The sequence below is a fragment of the Gossypium hirsutum genome, chromosome A11 (genome assembly GCF_007990345.1).
Source record: "Gossypium hirsutum isolate 1008001.06 chromosome A11, Gossypium_hirsutum_v2.1, whole genome shotgun sequence".
NCBI classification, from domain to species: Eukaryota; Viridiplantae; Streptophyta; class Magnoliopsida; order Malvales; family Malvaceae; genus Gossypium; species Gossypium hirsutum.
Window position 1 is genome coordinate 26153970 of NC_053434.1, and position 21868 is coordinate 26175837.

General features: G+C 36.9%; 1 protein-coding gene across 1 annotated transcript; it reads right to left on the reverse strand.

The window, feature by feature from the left end:
• Nucleotides 1-374: 374 nt before the first annotated feature.
• On the reverse strand, nucleotides 375-4668 carry LOC121209822 (3-epi-6-deoxocathasterone 23-monooxygenase CYP90C1). The gene is made up of 9 exons (XM_041081485.1): nucleotides 4128-4668; nucleotides 2826-3150; nucleotides 2594-2743; nucleotides 2200-2499; nucleotides 1471-1560; nucleotides 1301-1379; nucleotides 1104-1210; nucleotides 877-1004; nucleotides 375-669 (listed from the first exon to the last, which is right to left on the reverse strand). The coding sequence occupies exons 1-9, from the start codon at nucleotides 4391-4393 to the stop codon at nucleotides 585-587; spliced, it is 1530 nt and encodes a 509-aa protein (XP_040937419.1). The 5' UTR covers nucleotides 4394-4668; the 3' UTR covers nucleotides 375-584.
• Nucleotides 4669-21868: the final 17200 nt, after the last annotated feature.

A 21868-nucleotide genomic window follows, 5' to 3' on the forward strand; every position in this document is an offset into this window, starting at 1 on the left:
GTTTTTCTTATACGAGACATCAACCATACTCCATTCGGGATCAGTCAGCTCCATTGTTGATCAATCAATGAACCCCTGTTTCCAGTTTCAACCAAACAAAGAAGAACAGATGTTTACAACTTACTTTCATGGTTGCAATTGCAGTCTGCTTCATCTTTTGCCCTTTCACTGATGTAATCTAGAAGACAATATCCTCTGTTAGATAATTTTAGCCATGGAAGATGATTGATCTATAGCAGGGCCAAAATTATTGGAGGAGGCAATGGAACAAGGATTTGGACAATGCATTCAATATAGAAGGAACAAAGAAAAAGGGGCCCCAGTTGGGACCTCTCCAATGCTATGAAAGAAAAAAAGGATGGTGACATGAGAACTAACACCATAATGCACAGTCCTATCATATCTTTTAAAAGATCAATGTATCTGTACAAATGGCCATTCCCCAGTGGCTCCCTTTTGAGTGGGCAATAATCCTTCCAAAGTTTCTGTCTTGTTATGTATTATCCAATTAAGGAAGGAAAATATTTTGCTTTAGATATTATTGTACTACAGACTGTCCTTGATGGGCCAAACTAATGGTAGTTTCATAAGCGGGTGACTCTGATTGGCAGCTTCCTCTTGATCCTAACTGTTGGAAAGTAGATAATGTGATCCTCTTCAGCAACCCATCTGCATGTATGAGAAGAATAATGAGTGCTTTGAATTTAACAGATTATCTAACCATGGCATGATAGCTAAAACGTCGATTCTTTAGTTTCTCAAATCATGTAGGGTTTAAAGTAAGACCTCGTTGAGGTGTCCCATGGTCCACTAAATTGAATCATAGCAGTTGAACTAGAATTCTGTGATTAAAGAATACAAGAATCATTAAACTACCTGTAACTGGTGATGAGATGGTGAAGGAAGATTGAAATTTCAAGCCTTGATAGTTCTATACCAGGGCAAAGCCTCTGCCCACCTCCAAATGGTGTAAAGCTATTGTTGTTAACAGCAGTTCCTAGTCTCTGTAAGCAAATAAATTTCTTTTATTTGCTCAAAATAGTTCATGAATAACAAACAGTTGACAACATTTTAGTATTTTAAGCTTTAGTATTTTAAGCTACCTCCCATCTCCATGGATGGAAACGATAAGGGTGTTCATAATTTTCTTCATCCATATGAACAGAAATGAAAGAAGCTAGAACACACCATCCCTGTGGTATCAGATAGCCTGCCAAAAGAAAAAAAAAACCAAATTGATGTGTGCTTTTCCCTGTTTTCTGCAAATTCGAGCTTAAAGCAAATACAATGGAAAAACTACCTTTGATATCAATGTCCTTTACTGCTTTCCTCCAAACTCCATTGATGATATTTGCCAGTCTAAGAGTTTCACTTATTATCTACCAACGAAACAAAAAAAAAAGTGCATGTCAGTGTCATTGTTCCCTTTCACTTATCCAATGGCACCTACCATGAAATTTTGAGGCTCACATTTTGAGTGAATGGCAAAGACAAGTAGTCAGACCAACTATAATCTTCACCACAATTCATCTTTTGCTTTTTCAGTTCCATATTCTCTTCCTGCAAAAAAATCAACATCAAAATTACTTAAAAAATCCCTTTTTCGAGGCAAAGCTAATGCCATTGAAAATTTAGATAATTACGATTTGGCTCAACTACAAAATTTAGTTTCTAAACTTACACCATTTTCCCCATGTAAGTACCTAAAGTTTTTTTTGGGGGTTAAAATTGATACTTAAACTATCAATTCCTCTCATTCTACTAAAAAAAAGTGTACAACATCCAATTAAAAACATAACACACGTCTCGTTCTTATTCGTCTCATCTTAAAAGTAATATAGTTAAGGGGTAATTTTGCATTTAAGCCTTCCTATTTTTCAATTAAATTAAACTGGTCGCCACGAAGAAAAGGAAGTGACAGGACATACTCCTGTAACTCTCAAACCTAAAGTATGGTCTATATTTTGACACAATTACAATCTGTTTTATACGTGCATTTACTCGTGTGCCTAAATGAAACCATGAAAGAGACTTATCTGTGGAAAAAAAATTGGGGGGAAAAATGGTGAAATAGTGGCCTACTTGGACCCGGTTTTGAAGTGGAAACCAAAATAATCCTAGCCGTGGATATAAAGGTGAGAATTCCTTATCCCATATATTTTTTTAAAGTTTTATGTTTGGGATTTGTATGTTACGTACCATCAACCGGTGGAGAGCAACAGGGCTGTCACCGAGGAATTTGACAGCGAGGGTCATTGCCATGGGAACCGTCTCTTCTCCTGGGATCATCATCTCTATTATGTTCCCACTGATGTAATCCAACGGCAAAGATTGCTTCTCTTTTGTTTCTCCTTGTTCATCATCATCACCTTCTTCACTAATGTCACGTAACAGGACGTCCACTGCATCATTGACCACACTGTTTTCGCCTGTTTTCGCCATGCCCATTTTTCTCTCCTTCACAATCTTTTCCACCATTTTTACTAACCTTTCTTTGGCCTACAACAAATAATAAACAAAACAAAACAACTTCTAGAAAACCCCATGGAAAATGGTAACCAGGGAGGAGATGAATGCTGCTAAAGCTAATTACCTTGAGAGATTTATATAGTCTTGTTCCTGGAAACTTGATAGGCAAGCAAATCAAACCTTTGATGAATTCCTCAAATTCTCTCTTCATAAACTCCAAATCTTCACCGGGATCAACACTCATTAAAACTTTAACCAAGACTTGGAACGTAATCTGAGATGTTTAATGAAGCAGATTCAGTGAAATAAATAATCTCAGTCTTTGGAATTAACAATACTAGTACTTTCGAGTAGACCTTTTTGGTTTCTTGTTGAACATGTACGGGCTGCATGTGTTGCCAAGAACCCAAAGTTTGTCTCACAGAGTTCTCAATGTTCGTAGTAATACGGGTTTTAAGCTGCGGGGACCTGAGGAAGCCTGCAATGAGTGCATGTACTCTCTTCTGAAGGTTACCATTCATTTGAAGTATGGAAGACGGGCCAAGCAACAATCGGATGGATTTGGGGTAAGCAGGAACAAAGGTGTTGCCATGGTTCTGTAAAACCACCTTGTTCACGTCGGGATCAGTTGAAACTATAATAGGTGTTCCCAAGATGTGTGTTTTGAACACATTCCCATGCCTGGTAAGACCGAGACACAACCATTTCTATAAGCAAAAGCTTTCGGATTCGTTTTAATTGCTTATTGTTAATTCTGTCACGCCTGTTTTTTTGGATAATGGAAGCTTGTGTTTTCAAGCTAGGAACTCATCGATGAAGAATTTTCCTTTGGGACATATCATTTAGCGAAGACACGATGTCTAGGTTAATTTATCTATTTGTCTGAACCATAAGGAGAATTTGGGGCCTAGCTACCAAGTTAGTCATCGTGGCTTTCAGCCAAAAGAAAAAGTTAGTCATTGTGGCTATGTTCCCAATGTCTAACAAATAATTTTAAATAATGTGTTCATTATTATATAAACTTTTCAAAATATTATTTCATGAAATGACAAGTTACAATTACAATGTTTTATATAAAAAGTTAACAATATAGACAACTTTAGAATAATTCAGGGAAAAAAATTATTACTCGTCTAGGATAGAATTTCTTTATTATTAAGATTCCAATAATTTTTAATTTATATAATAAGCTACTTCCTCCAACATGTTAATTGAAAAACTCATAATGTCAACAAAAAGAAAAATAAATAAATCAATTAAAGAGAAGTTTAGTTTGGTCTTTGCATGCTACATGATTTGAATAGATAAACCCCTCCAATATTAAAACTTTTTATACTAATGAGTCAAGAATACAAGAACTTGGAAATATTTAGAATTTTATAGAGGTTGCATAGTTAGCAATATTCTTACATAAAATGATTATGGTGAAGAAGCAATGATATATGAATCTAGCTAGGGTTCCTATATATCATCCAAGACAAAAGCAAGTTTAAGAGATAAAAGATCAATGCATGCATATACACATGAAAATATTGAAATGAAGCCATGGAGAAAGTAGGAAGAGCAAACAAACAAAACAAGTGGCCAAGAAAAGAAGATAATCCCAAAAGCAAAGAAACATCAACAGTGGAGTAAAATAGAGAAAAAAAAAAGCTTACAGGAGCTTGCGTTTGTCCATGAAACTGACAGGTCGAGAGGTGTAACCACAAGCAATGAAGTCAAGAGTTTCACCTAAGAAAGGCCAACCCAAGCTCCCTTTCGGTATCCCACTCTTCATCTTTTTCTCCTCCTTGTTTTTATACCAAAACCACCCTGCAACAACAGTACCCATCAACAAGCTCATCATTAATACAAATCCCCATCCCATCTTCTCTGGATTGAAGCAGACGAGGGTTGCTTTTTCTTCTTTGTACGGCTTATTCATGCAGCTCTTTGAGACTACTTAGTCATTCATGCAGCTCTTTGTACCGTTCTGAAACTAAAGTAAGAGAAAAATACGGTCCTAGTGAGGCGAATCAAATAAGAAAAGAGGATTGAAGGTGATATGGGTATGTATAGAGTGAGAGAGAGGTTGAAGCTATATCATTAAATGAGTTGACCCATATATGCTCCACGCTTGTTCATTTTTGTCTTCTCTCCATGTACATAGACGGAGATCCATCCCTCCTAAGTGGGGTAGGGTTTAAAAAGCATTAAAAGCAATTAAGTAACTATCAGATGGTATTTTTTTTATATTGGTCTCCATAAATGAGGAGGGTAGAAACGTGGTGTGAAGGTCTCAAATCTGTAGTCTTGTATTTTTGAAATTGGTTCTCCCCTAGCTTTAGAATTAGAGGTAGGGTGCAAAGCCCAGTGGGCCTACCGTGAAGGCGCCGAAATTGTCAGCCTTCTTTTATTTTTATTTTTTTTGTCGCCGTTTAGTCTTCTATCATCCGTCAGACGCTCACCACCAGCTGAGAAAAGATAATGAGATCAAATGGCCAATTCTTTTTAAAATATAAGTTAAAAGATTTTATTCTAATTCAATTTTAATTTTTTTAATATGTAAAATTAAATATTTTTTATTTAAAATATTAAAATAATTAAATTTATTTTTTAAAATTATTATATAAGAGTTACTTATTATTATTATTTATTTATTAAAAATATTTTCTTTTGAAATTAAATTAAATCAAATTTTTATGAATGACTCCAAACAGGATAAAATTGATGTACCACATTAAATAAGTTTGAAGAATACACACAAAAGCAAAGCCTTTCTTTCCACAGAGACTAAAGAAACTATCTGACAACATAAATATGGAAAAATATTAAATATAATGTGTTATAAAAGACGAAAATCCCTGCCTCCTCTCAATGCCCGCATTTGTCTCCTTCAACTTTTTATAATTTTTATTTTTAATCACTTAATTATAAAAAAATTATAAAATAATGATTAGCTATTAATAAAAATATTTTTTAATCACTCAATTATGAAAAGTTATAAAATATCACTAAACCTATTTAATTTTATCTTTTTCAATCACAAGCTAACAGTAGCAATTTTTAAAATTAGTATAATAATAACTTTAATCCTCAATACTTATATTATATTAGGTTAATTTAGTCTTGATTTTAAAAAAACTATTTAGTCTTGATTTTAAAAAAATCTAACCTCAACATTTACACGTCGTGTAATTTAATATTTTTTACAATTTTTTTTATCATTTCACCTAAAAAACTAAAAAAGAAATTGTTAAAATAGAATGTTAATAATGGCAACATATCACAAAGAAAAGAAAGAAAAATAGAACACACAGATTTTACGTGGAAATCCTTTCGGGAAAAAACTACGGGTAGAGGAGAAGAAAATTTACTATGTCGAATTCGAATTATTACAATGAGTATAGTCTGCGTCTATTTATAAACTTAAAAAACCTTATCAACATTTAATAGAAGTAATGCAGTAAGATTGAACGTGCAGCCTGTACTATACCCTATCTTGCCACTTGAAATTTATTTTAATAAGAATTTGGATTACAACTCTAATAGAAATTAGCAACTAAATTTGATTGAAAATATACAAAAAATGGAAACACCCAAAAGTCCAAGATAATAATTTTCATCTGTCTTTATTCTTTTAAAATTAACCATCAATGTCAGAGAAACTCAAAATTGCAAAAAAAAAAAATCAAATTACATAATGTGTAAATGTTAAGAGTTAATTTTTTTATAATCAATACTAAATTGACATTTATAAATTATATCAATTTAGTATTGATTTTAAAAGAAAAATCATACCAATTTTTTTATTTTTTATTTATTAGAAAAAAAAAGTAAAATTGAAGTTAAAAGTGAGAGTAACCCTTTTTAAATGTCTGTCAATATATATGCAGTGGGGAGTGACTAGCTTCTTGTTCGTTTTATTTTTTAAGGTTTGGTTTATACCCAAATCGCAAATATGTTGCAAATCGCATCTTTATTGTGTCTTAAGTGCATAATAAAATTATTGTTGGAGCCTTTGTATGAATTTAATTTGTAATGTAATGTTAGTTGCTTTGGATTACTAGCTGTTTCCTCTCATGTTATTGATGTAATCCATGTTTATGTAGATCTCTGGTGTTGTAATTTTTTTCTTTGAAGTCTTTAAATAAATATGAGTCTTCTTTTCATAATGCTATTATTATTTTCTCACTTTTACATTTAAACAAAGTATTTTGATATTTACTTCTCTACTTTAAAGTTTGCTAAACCAAAACATATTGTGTTTTTGTACATGGTTTTTAAGTTTTATTGATGGTATCAGTATTGTCGAAACCATTTTCAAATCGAGTTTTAGAAAATGAGAATCGATTTTAAAAACGAAAACGGGAGTCGCCACCAATCTTTTTAGGTGTGATTGGATCACCTTTAAAACATTTTGTTTTAAAATCATTAGTTTTGGTCCATGAAATAAAAGAACGGGTTCGGGAGTCGGTTACGTACGAGGAAGGATTAGCACCCTCGTAACGCCCAAAAATTGGTACCTAATTGATTATCAAATGTCTTTAATGTCAAAAGAAAAAAATTTAAGATGTAGTCCTCTTTAAAATATTTTAAGTTTGAAAATTGGGATTCACTAGCGTCAAAGTATTGACATTAAGTTATCCCTTTTTTGAAATTCTTATCTCGAAACAGCAAAACGCTATATCCAATAAGTTAAGACATATTGCTTTGAAATTCCAAGATAATGGCTTGCATTTAGAAAACCTCTAAAAAAAACTTAGAAGGGTACTTAATTATTCGAATTCAACGAGAAAAGTGGCAACCCAATAAGTTAGAGCACTGCTTTCTCGAAATTTCCAAACACCAAGCATTGCCTTATTTGCAAAAAATCTTATTTCGAGGTAACAAATAAATGAATAAAACGAATAAAAAGACAATAACGAATAAGCTAGGAAATATTCGAGATTAAAAAAAACTAGTAATAAATAAACAACCATTATGTAAGACTAAAGAGTGATAGTATAGTGAAGATAATAATAATATTAATAGTAATATTACAAGTAAAAATTTTGGAATGATGTGTGAAATTATATATATGTATGTGAATATATAGATAAGTAAACAATATATATAGTGAGTGAAGAGTAAAAGGTAAAATAAGTGTATTTTAAGAGTAATGGGTAAAAATATAATAATAATATAATAGTAGTAATAACGTAATAGTATTAGAAATATACGATATATAATATTGAAGGTAAATACATAATATATACATATTAGAAATAATCATAATATTAGAACAACTATTAATAATACTACATAAATAGATATATAGTAGTAGCATATACATGATATAGTTAAAAAATATATAAAGTAAGATAATATGGGAAATAAAAAATATATATAAACGATATAATATTAGGAAATATACAAAACAATAAAAATACAATATTAATATATATATATATAATGTATACATAATATAATATTAAAATATTTACATGGTATATACATAATAATGTAAAAAATAAACTATTAGTAATATTATAAATATATACATATAGTAGTAATAATAATATAAAGGTATTTCATATAAACAGGTTATGCACGTAAAAAAAAGAAAAGAGAAAAATAATAATTACAAAAGTATAGTATGAAATCAAAATAATATGTAGAAACATGTTTATTCTAAAAAGAATAAGTGAAACTTAATTGAGAGAAGAAACAAAATCTAAGAGATAACTTACAAGTAAAACAAATTATTGAAACAAAATTTTAGGCTAAAATTAATTGCGTATAAATGTCCGAGATCTAAAATTAAAAATGCCCCAAATCTTAAAATACCGCGCAAAGGGGGCAAATCGAAATAACACACAGACTGCAGGGCCAATTTAAAATAATATAAAAAACTTAAATATGGCCCGATTGAAGGCTAGCACAAAGGAGACCAATTGCGTAAATTATCCAATTAAAGGTAACATGCATGGTCCCAAGCAAAAAGCTGATTCCACTCCCCCATGCTACTTTGTTTTATTATTAATCAAAAACACTCCCATGCTATTTTGTTTTATTGTTAATTAAAACTATTTCCCCATACTATTTTGTTTTATTGTTAATTAAAATTACTTCCTCATACTATTTTGTTTTATTATTAATTAAAACTATACTTTATTTTCTTTTCTTTTTTTATCATAAAAAAACTTTTTTTTAAAAAAACAAAAAAAAAGAGTTAAAACATCACCCTACCACCCTACATTCATTTTTCAAAATAGAGAGAAGGCTCTCAACTCTCTCAACCCTTCCCCTCCTCCGGTCATCGGACCGGCCATCAACCGTCACGCCGGTCACCGACCACTGACGGCGGCGCCTCCATCCACGGTGGCCGGAAAATCTTCCGAGGCCTTTTTTCGCCTCTCTTCTCGAGTAGAGCTCGGATTTGGGGTTAAAACGACCCAAAAACCTTCAAAAATTAATGAGAAGCACCCTAGAACTCAAGAATCCATTCGGTTTCCGGCCACCGATCTTCGGCGGTGGCTTCCTCGGTCGTCCACGATGTTGGAAAACTGAACACCGGTAAGTTCCTTCCCTCTTTCCCTTTTTTATATTTTTTTGCAAGTTTTTTTTTGTTAAAAATATTTGTAAAATAGATAAAACGAACGAATAGAAAGAAGATCAAAAAAAAAAATAAGGACAAACACCTTTTGAACTTGTTTTCTCCTTTTGATTTCTCCCAAAAATCTCTGTAATACAACCCCCTCTAATACAATCTCTTCTCTCCAAAATACAATCGATTCTCCCCTGGCACAAGGAGCATAGGGCTTTTATATAGCCCAAAATCCAAAGAAAAAATATAAAGAATTTTATTTTTTGGTGTTTTTCTTTGCTGTCCTTTTTTTTGACTTCTTTTGCAGGTATAGAGTGGTGGAGGCAAGTGGGTGTACTGGTGGCAAACAACTAGTAGTGGCGTAGGTGGCCAAGGTGGGGTGACGGCTAGGGTTCATCACCACTTTTCTTTGCTGAAAATTGCTTAGGTTTGGGTAGTTCTAATTTGGGCTGGTTTTGGGTATTGGGTTTGGGTAGGTTTAGTTATTGTAATTGGGTAGTTTTGATTTTTGGGCTGTTTAACATTGTAAATGGACTTGGAATTTGGTTATGTGGATTTTATTTTTTGCTTGTTTGCTTGGGCCAAAAATTGGCCATTACAGTTGCCCCTCTTTGCTCATTGTCGTGTAATGAGAATGGAGCAAAGACTCTAAAATGGCCAATTTTTCTTAGTCTCGCCGAATTTTAATTTCTTGGTACTTGATCTTCTTTAAATGGCCTCTTGACGGCTTCAATTTGCTTCACTGCAACTTAGGAAGGCGATATCTGCTATCTTTGATCTGCCCCCCGTCTACTACAGAGACGCCAAATCTATTATCTTCGATCTGCTCCCCGTCTAATACAGAGACGCCAAATTTGCTTCTTCAATCTGCTCATTGCAAACTCATGATTGTTATGATATCTTCGATCTGCTCTCCATCGAACACAGAAACGCCAAATCTGCTTCTTCGATTTGTTCCCTGATAATACAGAGATGCCAAATCATCTTAGATTTACTTTGACGTAAGCACGTGAAAGCCAAATCAACTATGATTCAATTTGCTCCTTGTAAGCATAAGGATGCCAAACCATCTTGGATCCGCTTCAGCATAAACATCCGAAGGCGAGATCAGCTATGTGTCTGCTCTCCATCAAAGTGAAGATGCCAAACTTTGATTCGTTCTCTGACAATACAGAGACGATAAATCATCTTAGATTTGCTTCATCGAAAACACGTGAAAGCCAAATCAGCTATATCTTCGATTTGTTCCCTACCGAATACAGAGAGATAAGATCTGTCATCTTGGATCTGCTTCAGTGTAAACATCTAAAGGTAAGATCTGCTATGTGTCTGCCTTGCATCAAAGTGGAAATGCCAAACTTCGATTTGTTCTCTGACAATACAGAGACGACAAATCGTCTTAGATTTGCTTCATCGTAAACACGTGAAAGCCAAATCAGCTATATCTTCGATCTGCTCCCTGCCGAATACATAGAGATAAGATCTGTCATCTTGGATTTGCTTCAGCGTAAACATCTGAAGGTAAGATCTGCTATGTGTCTGCCTTCCATCAAAGTGGAAATGCCAGACTTTGATTTGTTCTCTGACAATACAGAGACGACAAATCATCTTAGATTTGTTTCAACGTAAACACGTGAAAGCCAAATCAGCTATGTCTTTGATTTGTTCCTTGTAAACACAAGGATGCCAAACCATCTTGTATCCGCTTCAGCATAAACATCTGAAGGTCAGATCTGCTATGTGTCTACTCTCTATCAAAGTGAAGATGCCAAACTTCGATTCGTTCTCTGACAATACAGAGACGACAAATCATCTTAGATTTTCTTCATCGTAAACACGTGAAAGCCAAATCAACTATATCTTCGATATGCTCCCCACCGAATACAGAGAGATAAGATCTGTCATCTTAGATCTGCCCCGATGAAGGTCAGATCTGCTATGCCGTAGCCTATTACCCTACTGTTTTGGGTTTTAAAGCGCACCGTCTCCGATAACCTGTAAAAATGATTATGCTTGATAATTTAGGATGCTATGCTCGAAGTGAGTCAAATGTTCCTAATCAAACATGTTATGATGCAAAATGTCATGAATATGACCCCTATCCTAGACGTCATCATTCATTCTTTCATTTGCCTTTCTTTTCTCAAAGCTTCATTCACGCTCAGCCTGTAGGCCTATACCCTTCCTCCAATGCTACGATCCACTGAGGATGTTTGTAAAACAATCTTTTCTTAAAATTGAATCATTGATTTTGTTCATTTTCCCTTTAGACTGGACGAAAGAAATTCCTCGAGTTCCTTCATCCTTTACTTACGTGAATTTCTCGAACAATTGTCCTATTTTAGTTTCTTGTATTGTCTAGAAATTTCAGAGTAATACGCAAAACTTCGTTTGTAAACATATTTAGTTCATCTATCATTATTTCAATGCAACATGGAAGATGAATAAATCTTTAAGAATAATTGGATTTGAATGAATTAAGAAGAAAGAATACAAAGAAAATTAATCTGAAGGCCTATCTTTAGGAAGGAGTAGAATCTAAAGATGGAAAACAAGATAGAAGTTAGATCCTCTAGATATCACCGCTTGAGTGCCTATACACCAGCTCCATGAAGTCTTTCTTGAGTTCAAAATGTGTTTAAAAGATCCCAAGTACTCTGTTGATGCCCCAGTTTGTAGCATTCTCCGCTCTTTGTAACAAGATCACTGTGTACTCTTCAAAATTTGAGCTGCCCTTTCAGGTTTTCAACTCAAAACCCTTTTGGTCACAAGGTGCCCTTTGCGGATTTTCACCTTGGCCTCTCCGTTTTTTATTTTTTTTTCAAGGCGCCCTTTGTGGGTTTTCACCTTAGATTCTCTTCTTCTTTAGACAAAGTATTTTTTAACTGAGTCCGAGTTCATTGGATTAGGTAAACTTTTCCCATCCATTTTTGTTAAGATCAATGCACCACCGAAGAAAGCTTTCTTTACGACATACGGCCATTCCCAATTCGGCATCTATTTTCCTCTAAAATCCTTTTGAATAGGAAAGATCTTTTTCAGTACGAGGTCTCCCTCATGGAATTCTCTTGGTCGAACTTTCTTGTCATAAGCTCGCATCATTCGCTTCTGATACATCTGACCATGTCGAATGGCTTTTAGCCTCTTTTCTTCAATCAAGTTCAACTGGTCATACCGGGATTGAACCCACTCAGCTTCATCTAACTTTACTTCTGTCAAAATTCGAAGAGAAGGTATTTCTACTTCAATAGGTAATACTGCTTCCATCCCATAGACTAACGAGAATGGAGTTGCCCCAGTAGAGGTTCTGACAGATGTTCGGTTGGCTAAGAGTGCAAATGGCAACTTCTCATGCCAATCTCTATACGTCTCAGTCATCTTCCCTACTATTTTCTTAATATTCTTGTTGGCGGCCTCCACTGCCCCATTCATTTTTGGACGATAAGGGGAAGAATTGTGATACTTGATCTTGAACTGGTCGCAGACCTCTGCTATCATTTTGTTGTTTAGGTTCAATGCATTGTCGAATATGATCTTCTCAGGCATTCCATACCGACAAATGATCTCCTTCTTCAAGAATCGACTCACAGCTGCCTTAGTAACATTCGCATAAGAAGCAGCCTCTATCCATTTTGTGAAGTAGTCAATTACTACAAAGATAAACCGATGTCCATTCGAAGATCTTGGTGATATTGGTCCAATAACATCCATGCCCCACATGGAAAAGGGCCATGGAGAAGTCATAGTATGTAAAGGTGAAGGTGGTACATGAATTTTATCCCCATAAATCTGGCACTTATGGCATTTCTTGGTGTAACTGATGCAATCCCCTTCCATAGTTGCCCAATAATAGCCAAACCTCATGATTTTCCTTGCCATCGTGAACCCATTTGCATGCATCCCGCATACACCTTCGTGAATTTCTTCTAGAATTAACTTAGCTTCCACAGCATCGACACATCTCAAAAGTACTTGGTTTTTCGTCTTTTGTACAGGATATCTCCGTCTAAAACATAGTCGCAAGCTAACCTCCTCAAGGTTCGTTTTTCATTTTCACTGGCCTGTTCAGGGTATTTACGATCTCTCACGTATTAAAATATATCTTGATACCAGGGGTTATTGTCATTTCCCTCCCTCTCAATGTTACAAAAATGAGCTGGAGCCTCGTAAACACTCATTTGAATTGGCTTTATTTCTTCTTCTTTATTTGCCTTGATCATTGAGGCCAAGGTTGCTAAAGCATCTGTCATCTGATTTTTGTCTCATGGGAGATAATTGAAGGTGATGCTATCAAATTCCTCAAGTAACTCCAAAACTACCTTTCGATAACTAATCAATTTAGGGTCCCTTGTGTCCTATTCACCTCTAAGCTGATAAACAACCAACGCTGAATCCCCATATACTTCTAGAGTTTTTATACCTCGCTCTATAGTTGCTTGAAGTCCCATGATGCATGCTTCATATTCAGCCATATTGTTTGTGCAATCAAAGTCCAACTTGCACATAAAAGGATAATGATCGCCATTCGGAGATACCAAGACTGCCCCAATTCCATTTCCGACTGCATTAGAAGCCCCATCAAAATTGAGCCTCCAAGAAGAATTTTCAGTCATTGCTATACACATCAACTCCTCATTTGGAAAATCGAAGTTTAGTGGCTCATAATCCTCTAGAGCCCTACTAGCCAAGAAGTCTGCTACCGCACTTCCTTTTATAGCCTTCTGACTTATGTAGACTATATCAAACTCTGAAATAAAATTTTCCATCTCGCCATTCTCCCATTTAGAGCTGTTGACTCCATCATGTATTTCAACGAATCCAGTTTTGAGATGAGCCAAGTGGTATGGTATAGCATGTACTGTCTTAATCTCCGAGTTGTCCAAATCAGTACACAACACAACTTTTTGATTGGTGAATATCTCATCTCACAGTCAGTGAACTTCTTACTGAAATAATAAATTGCCTTCTCCTTTTTTCCTGACTCATCATGCTGGCCAAGCACACATCCTATAGAATTACTGAACACTAATAAGTACAGTATTAATGGTTTATCTGGGCTGGGTGGAGACAATACCGGAGCATTCAACAAATACTGCTTGACCTTTTCAAAAGCACTCTGGCATTCCCCATCCCAAATACCTTGATTGTGCTTTCTGAGGAGGTGAAAGATAGGATCACATTTCTCGGTTAGTTGTGAAATAAACCGAGTAATGTAATTCAACCTTCCTAGGAATCCTCGAACTTCTTTCTAAGTACGTGGTAGAGGTAATTCTCGTATGGCTTTGACCTTGTCTGAGTCGACTTCAATTCCTTTTTCACTGACTACGAAGGCTAACAACTTTTTGGATCTGGCTCCAAAGGTGCACTTTGCTGGATTAAGCTTCAGCTGAAATTTTCTCAACCTTACAAACAATCTCCTCAAGACCTAAATATGCTCTTTTTCCGTACGTGACTTGGCAATCATATCATCAACGTATACCTTGATATCCTTATGCATCATGTCGTGGAACAAGTTCATCATGGCCCTTTGGTACGTTGCCCCTGCGTTTTTTAGTCCAAATGGCATTACTTTGTAGCAAAAGGTGCCCCACAAGGTTATAAAGGTGGTTTTATTCATGTCCTCTGGATGCATCTTTATCTGGTTGTATCCTGAGAAACCATCCATAAAGGAGAATAATGAATATCCCACTGTGTTATCTACTAAAGTGTCAATGTGGGGTAAAGGAAAATTATCTTTTGGGCTTGCTTTGTTCAAGTCTCTGTAATCAACACACATTCGTACTTTTCCATCCTTCTTGGGGACTGGCACAATGTTAGCTACCCGTTCGGAGTACTTAACTTCTTGCAAGAATCCTACATCAAACTGCTTCTTGACTTCATCCTTTATCTTCAAAACGATATCTGGCCTCATTCTTCGCAACTTCTGTTTGACTGGCTTACAATCTTATCTTATCGGAAGATGATGTACCACAATGTCAGTACTCAATCCAGGCATATCCTGATATGACTAGGCGAAGATATCATTGAACTCTCGAAGTAACTCAATCAAACCATGCCTTGTGTCCACGCCAATTAGGGTTCCGATTTTCAACTCCTTCCCTTCCTCTAGGGCTATATTCTCTATTGCCTCTTTCTCATGTGGCATGATTTGTTTCTCCTCCTGCTTAACCATTCTTAACAGATCGAGAGACACGTCACAATCCTGAACATCTTCAAAATCCTGAGGTTCCTCTAAACACATGTATTACTCGCCAGAGAAATTAGGAGCTGTAGTATCAGCGCTCATATCATTGATATCTAGGGACCTGTGGGGGTATGAAAGAATATAAAAGAATGAATGAATCAAAGAATGATTGTTTATGTGCTATGAATAAAAGAATAAGAATTGCTAGAATTTGAAGGAATATTGGTCGATAAAAATAGAACGATACTCGTTTAAATTGATAAAAAGTTATGTTTTATTTAAATAATTATAGATGAACATAAGCCTATTTCACGAATATAATCTTACTACTCCTAGGCCCTAGAGTAACAGACATGTTTTGAGAATTACTCTAAAAAATTCCTAAAGACTATAGGAAGGTCTTCCGCAGTCTAATTATTCAAAGAGCTCCCCAGTTCGTAAGGGCGAATGCCCTCGAGGTTTCCTTGCTCTAATCCTTCATTGTGTACAGCATTAACTTGATGACTTTCCTTTATCAACAGTCCTCCAGATTTGAAGGATTTAGATATAGGTGGGAATGTCATCGGTTCCTACTCCACTTCTCTTCCATTCAAAGGCGTCTTTCTTCTCGCTTGGCGCTTCTCTTTTTCCTGCCTCTTGTGCTTGTGGTCTAGCGTGAAGCCCAAGCCAAAGTGGTCCTTCTTCTCAATTAGTTTTGGGGTTTGAACCTCTCCTTGCAACTATCTTCCTAGCCCTTTTCCCGGCAATGCTCTTTTCCCCATCATCATTTGTAGGGCCATCCTCATGGCTCTTGACATTTTGGGTACCGGCACTTTGCTTCCCTCCAAAATAAAGGTGGCATTAATGACCTCTAAAGAGCGGAAAAAACATTCAATAGCCTCTTTATTTGCCTCAACATAAAGGGCCTTGCTGGTAACTGTCGCTATGATGTCCTCTTCCGCATTGATGGTTATTAAGCGACCATCCATCACTAACTTTAATTTTTGGTGCAATGAAGAGGGCACTGCTCCTGCCGAGTGTATCCATGGTCTCCCCAATAAACAATTGTAGGAGGGCTTGATATCCATCACTAGGAAATCAACTTCATACATATTCGGCCCAATCTCTAAAGGGATGTCGATTCGCCCCATTACTTTTCTTTCAATTCCATCAAAGGCTCTTACCACACTATGACACGTTTTCATATGCGAACTGTCAATGGACAATCTGTTCAAGGTGGATAGCGGCAGGACGATCAAAGCAGACCCATTATCCACGAGTACACTTGGAAGTGTGTATCCTTTGCACCGAGTAGTAATGTGTAGGGCTTTGGTTGACCTTATACCCTCAGGTGGAATTTCATCATCATTAAAATAAATGAAATTGTCAGCACTGATGTTGTTTACTAACCGGTCTAGCTTGTTAATGGATATGTCATGGGTAACATATGTTTCGTTAAGCACCTTTAACAACGCATCTCGATGCACCTCAGAGTTCAAGAGTAGGGCTAACACTGATATACGCGCCGGCTACTTGCGCAACTGCTCGACCACACTATACTCGCTATGTTTCAGGAATTTTAAAAACTCCTTAGCCTCTTCCTCCTTTACCGGCTCATTGATGAGTACTTCAGTTTCCTTTTCCTTTTCAGCCTTGACATCTTTCGTCTTTGCGGGCTCTACTCTAATATTCCCCCCGTCATAACGTTTCCCACTTCGTGTATGAGAACCTTCATTTTGCGTGCCCCTGGGCGCGCTAGCTATACTCTCCCCCTCAGGTATTGTTATATTGCAGTCATAGCTCCATGGCACCCTCCTGTCATCCTTATAAGGGAAAGGATTGGGTTTACGGATGACTATTTTGGGCCTAGTTTGCGACCCCTCCTCATTATTCCCTGGCAAGGAAATAATAATTCTCGGTTGGTTGGTTCTTTGTCGTTCATTCTCCAGCACACATATTTTTCCTTCATAAGAACTACCCTCAGAAACCTGCAACTCTTTGTTAACTATAAGGCCTTGTACCATGACCTTGAACTCTTCACAATTTTGGATCATATGACCCACCTCCCCATGGAACTCACAATGGTTCTCTATTCCTTCTCCTCCTTTTCTAGAGGTCAGTATACCTCTCTTCACCATCTCCTCCTATATTACTTTTATAGGTGTCTTCACCTCAGTAATGTCTTCCTTGATTTTTCTTTTCTTTGTTTCATCAATGGCATTCACTCCTTGATTGCCATGATTCGGTAACGGGCTTTCAGTATCAAGGGTACTATTAAATTTTACAACCCCAATTTTGATGAGCTTCTCCACAACCTTCTTGAACCCAGTGCAGTTTTCAATTGAATGCCTCGATATTCCCGCGTGATATTCACATTTAACATTTGCATTATACCATTTGGGGTAAGGTGGCTGCAGCGGTTTCAAGTGAAATGGAGCAACGACATGTGTATCGTATAAGCTTTGATAAAGCTCACGATATGTCACAGGGATATGAGTGAATTGCATCCTCTCCGAATTCTGTCTCGTACCCAATTCCTGTCTTTGAGTATTTTGTTGCTCACCCGTAGCTGTTTTAGGTTGTCCAACTGTGATTACCCTGGAATTGAAACTATTCATGTTGTTTGCCTCATTGTCTTTTCTCCTTGGGGTTGATCTTTTAGCCACTTCCCCCTCGATTTTACCGCCTCTCACGGCATTCTCAATCATCTCACCCGCCATAACTATATTCGCGAAACTTTTTGTGGTACTTCCAATCATATGTGTGATGAATGGTGCTTTCAAAGTATTAATAAATAACATGGTGGTTTACTTTTCCAACAATGGTGGTTGTAATTGCATTGCCACCTCCCTCCATCGTTGTGCATATTGCCTAAAACTCTCATTAGGTTTTTTCTCCATGTTTTGAAGTGTGATCCTATCTGGCGTCATATCAGTCACATGGTTATACTGTTGCATGAAAGCCTGTGCAAGATCTCTCCATGAACTGATTCTTGCACGGCTCAACTGATTGTACCACCTAGCCGCCGCTCCCATTAGGCTGTCCTGAAAACAATGGACCAATAGTTAATCGTTGTTCACATAACCAGTCATTCTTCTACAAAACATTGTTATGTGTGCCTCTGGGCAAGTAGTCCCGTTGTACTTTTCAAACTCTGGCATCTTAAATTTATGAGGAAGCACCAAATCTGGAACCAAACTTAAGTCTTTGGCATCAATCCCATGATGATTGCCAGCGCCTTCTAAAACCCTAAACCTCTTTTCTAACCACCTGCAATGATCTTCCAATTGTTTTGAGGATTCAGTGGCCATTCTTTCCTTCATTAAATCCAGATCAAGAGTAATAGGGTTAATCGAGCTATCGCCCAAATTATTTCCCAACCCAGATGGGAAATTTATGGGGATTCCAGCATCCATTGGCCCATATTGAGGCCTTACTGTGACAGATGGCCTTCTAGGAGGTACCTCGGTTTGTGGGGGCACATGAGGCGGAGTAAAACTTGGAGGAGGACCTTCATTCTCCTCTTCAGTGATCGTCATGAGAGTTTTTCCTTTATCAGTGGCTCTTAGCAGCTGAGTCATTTCAGCCATCATGTTTCTCTGAGCCTCTAGCATCTGCTCCCTCATTTCATTCTGTATTTTGGCCAACTGCTATTGCATATCTTTTTGTAATTGCTCGAACCTTTGATCCATGTTCTTAGTTTTAGTACGAGTGCCGTAGGGTTGTGTGATTTTCAGATTTTCTTTTCTACCTCTCTCTTTTCTACCTCTTTGGAAAGTAAACTTTAACTAATCAGGGTCTTTCTATAACCTTGAATGCAGATGATGTGATGAAATGTTATGAGATGCAAATGTATGAATGCAAAAAGAATATCGATTCTGGTTTAACTTCATTTAGAAAATTTTATTTAGAAAAAGAATATCTTTACATATAAGAGGATTACAAATACGATTCCAAATCTTTAACTCTATCTAATAAAAGGGCTAACTTTCGTCCTACATCTGACGATGATGAATACATCAGATTCAATACGTCAGCTCGAATTGCCAAATCTTGTACATACTCAGCAACCTCTCGAATCTGAGCTATGGCTTCATCAATGACATGATCCCTTTTTCTGACCTGTTCTTTAGCCTGATGTAGCTCTCCCCTCAGATAATCCTCTTGCGCCTTGACCTGCTCAACCCGGAGTTCACCGTCATGCAATGCCATCTCTAAATCTTCAACCTTGATTCTTAGCTCCTTTAACTCGACCGTAGAATTATGGTTTTGGTGCCAACGCAGGGATTTTCCAAGTTCCATTACCTTGGTCTTCAATCCTTTATCCTTTTCCTCTAATGCCAAATTCTGCACCTGCATTTCTTGGAATTTCCTCTCCCAGTACTCGGCTCTAGCCTTTTCTTCTTAGACCTCCTTCTGCCACTGATTCGAAGATCCTCCTACTTTCGCCCTCCTCAAGGCTACTTGTGCCCTTTTGTAATGTTCCCTTAGATCATCTCGATCTTCCTCAATCTTCCTTTTTTCTTTCCTCTCTTTCTCGACTTTCATCTTTTGAACATCAACGTCCAAAATCAAGTACATCTTTTCTTCTTCGAGCTTTGCTATCCTCCTCTCGAACTCCAAACTTTTTCTCTCGAACTCCTGTTTCATAATTTCTAACTCTGAGGGTCTTACTTGCAAATATTCCTCTATTGGTCGAGCTCCTTCCATACTTGGCTTAGGGATATTATCATTAACTCTTCTACCTTTCCATTCTATGTATTCCGGTGTCGTAGTGGGGCTAATAGCTTTTCCCCTCAATCGACAAGTCTTCTTCCAAGAACTAGAAACTTCACTAACTCTCCTCTTGTAATCGGCTCCTCTATATACAAACTCACTTTGAGCCAACCCTTGAGTCGCTGGTATGAACTGTCTCAATCCATGCTGCCTCAGTACGAGCAAAGGAGCATAGCCAATGGCACCCCAAATCCCCAATAGGGGTATACAATCAAAACTACCGCATCGGTAAAGAACCTCACCACGCATCATCCACGGAGCCCTCCACTCGACATCTTTCGACTGAAGGTTCTGAAGTAACGCTATCCAATTCTCTTCTGGAACATCAACTCTCTTGATTGAAGCTACTATATCTTTCAACGGTGAATAATCCTCAAAGTAAACCCGACAAACCACCTTATCTATCAACCGAAAATGACTGTAGAACCAAGCCAAAAGCAACTAAGCACACCCTATAAACATGCCAGCACCAGCCCTCCTACATGTACCTAAAGACCTAAATGTTTCCGCCAAAATTGCAGGGACAGAAGTGACCTTTTTATTGAGTCGATGAAAAAGATCCGTGGTTGCCTCATCCACATATCCCAAATCCCTAAAGAAGACCATCAATCCATATAAACTTAGGGCAAAAACATCTATCTTCTTTGTCTCATCAGGGTGTGTCAAAATCAAAATTTTCAAAGTGCCCCACGAGATGCACTTGTACTCACCTTTCTCTTTAATTCTGGCCGTGACCCACTGCTCGCTCATCCCCGTAATAATCATCAATTTCTTCCAAAAGGTAGGGACACAAGGAGCTCGGGAATAGATCCTATCATTCTGAAACCGGGGACAACGAAGTAAAGCAATGTACTCTTCCACAATAGGTACCATGTCTACCTCCCCAAAAGTAAAGCAACTGTACGCCGGGTTCCAAAGTCTGAGCAAGGGCTCTAAATAAGTGCTCGTCTGTCTGAACATCAAGCAAGTAAGGTAAGTCTCCATAGTTACCGTAGAATAATTGCTTAGTCTCTTTGCCCCACTGATCCTAAATTGCCTTAAGCTCTTGGAGATTATTCTGCGTGACGCTAATACGAGTGTAATCTGACAACTCCGATAGGTATCCCTCAGCTATACTATCTCCCTTTTCTAGTTGAGTTTGCTCGGACCATCTGTGGACGTTAACGTTGCCTTCCACTTTATCAAGAAGTCCGTTCTCTATAATAAAACTTCCTAACTTAGGAACTGACCGTGAACCGATATCTTTGTAAATGCAAAATGACATGCAAGCAAAAGAAAAGAGATAGTCAATATCACATGATATCAATAAATTTCAACGATAACTTGTAAGGGTAATGTCTAAGTTGGGCTTATATGGTCCTTCGACATGGGGTTGGTTCTAAAGTTTGAGGTACCCGAACCAGCAGATTCCTCGATCCTCACCCATTATAGGCTCATTTGAATCGAGTTCAGTTCAGGGGAATACATTTCCCTATGGCTACACGGAGATGAAAATCTCACGAAACCATAGGTACGGATGTATCCCGAAAGTGATCCACTATCCTGCACGGAGGCGAAAACCTCACGAAGGCGTAGCTTCTCACTCCCACTTAAGGGTGTGACCACAACGGTCATGCAAATGCAATGCGATCAAAATATAGCATGCAATAATACAAACACATGTAATGCAAAGAGGATTAAATTTTAAATTTTTTAATTTCCAACATTAAGACAAGAGATAATCAATTACATGGCCTGACTCTCTTATTTTTCCCTAGTGGAGTCGCCAAGTTGTCGAAACCATTTTCAAATCGAGTTTTGGAAAATGAGAATCGATTTTAAAAATGAAAACGGGAGTCGCCACCAATCTTTTCAAGTGTGATTGGATCACCTTTAAAACATTTTGTTTTAAA

Excerpts from the sequence above, each read along its gene's own strand:
- LOC121209822 (XM_041081485.1), bottom strand. The coding sequence starts at position 4,393 with ATGAATAAGCCGTACAAAGAAGAAAAAGCAACCCTCGTCTGCTTCAAT. Across the intron at positions 3,151-4,127 it reads ATGGACAAACGCAAGCTCCT|GCATGGGAATGTGTTCAAAA; the intron begins GTAAGCTTTTTT and ends CGGTCTTACCAG. Across the intron at positions 1,561-2,199 it reads TTGCTCTCCACCGGTTGATG|GAAGAGAATATGGAACTGAA; the intron begins GTACGTAACATA and ends ATTTTTTTGCAG.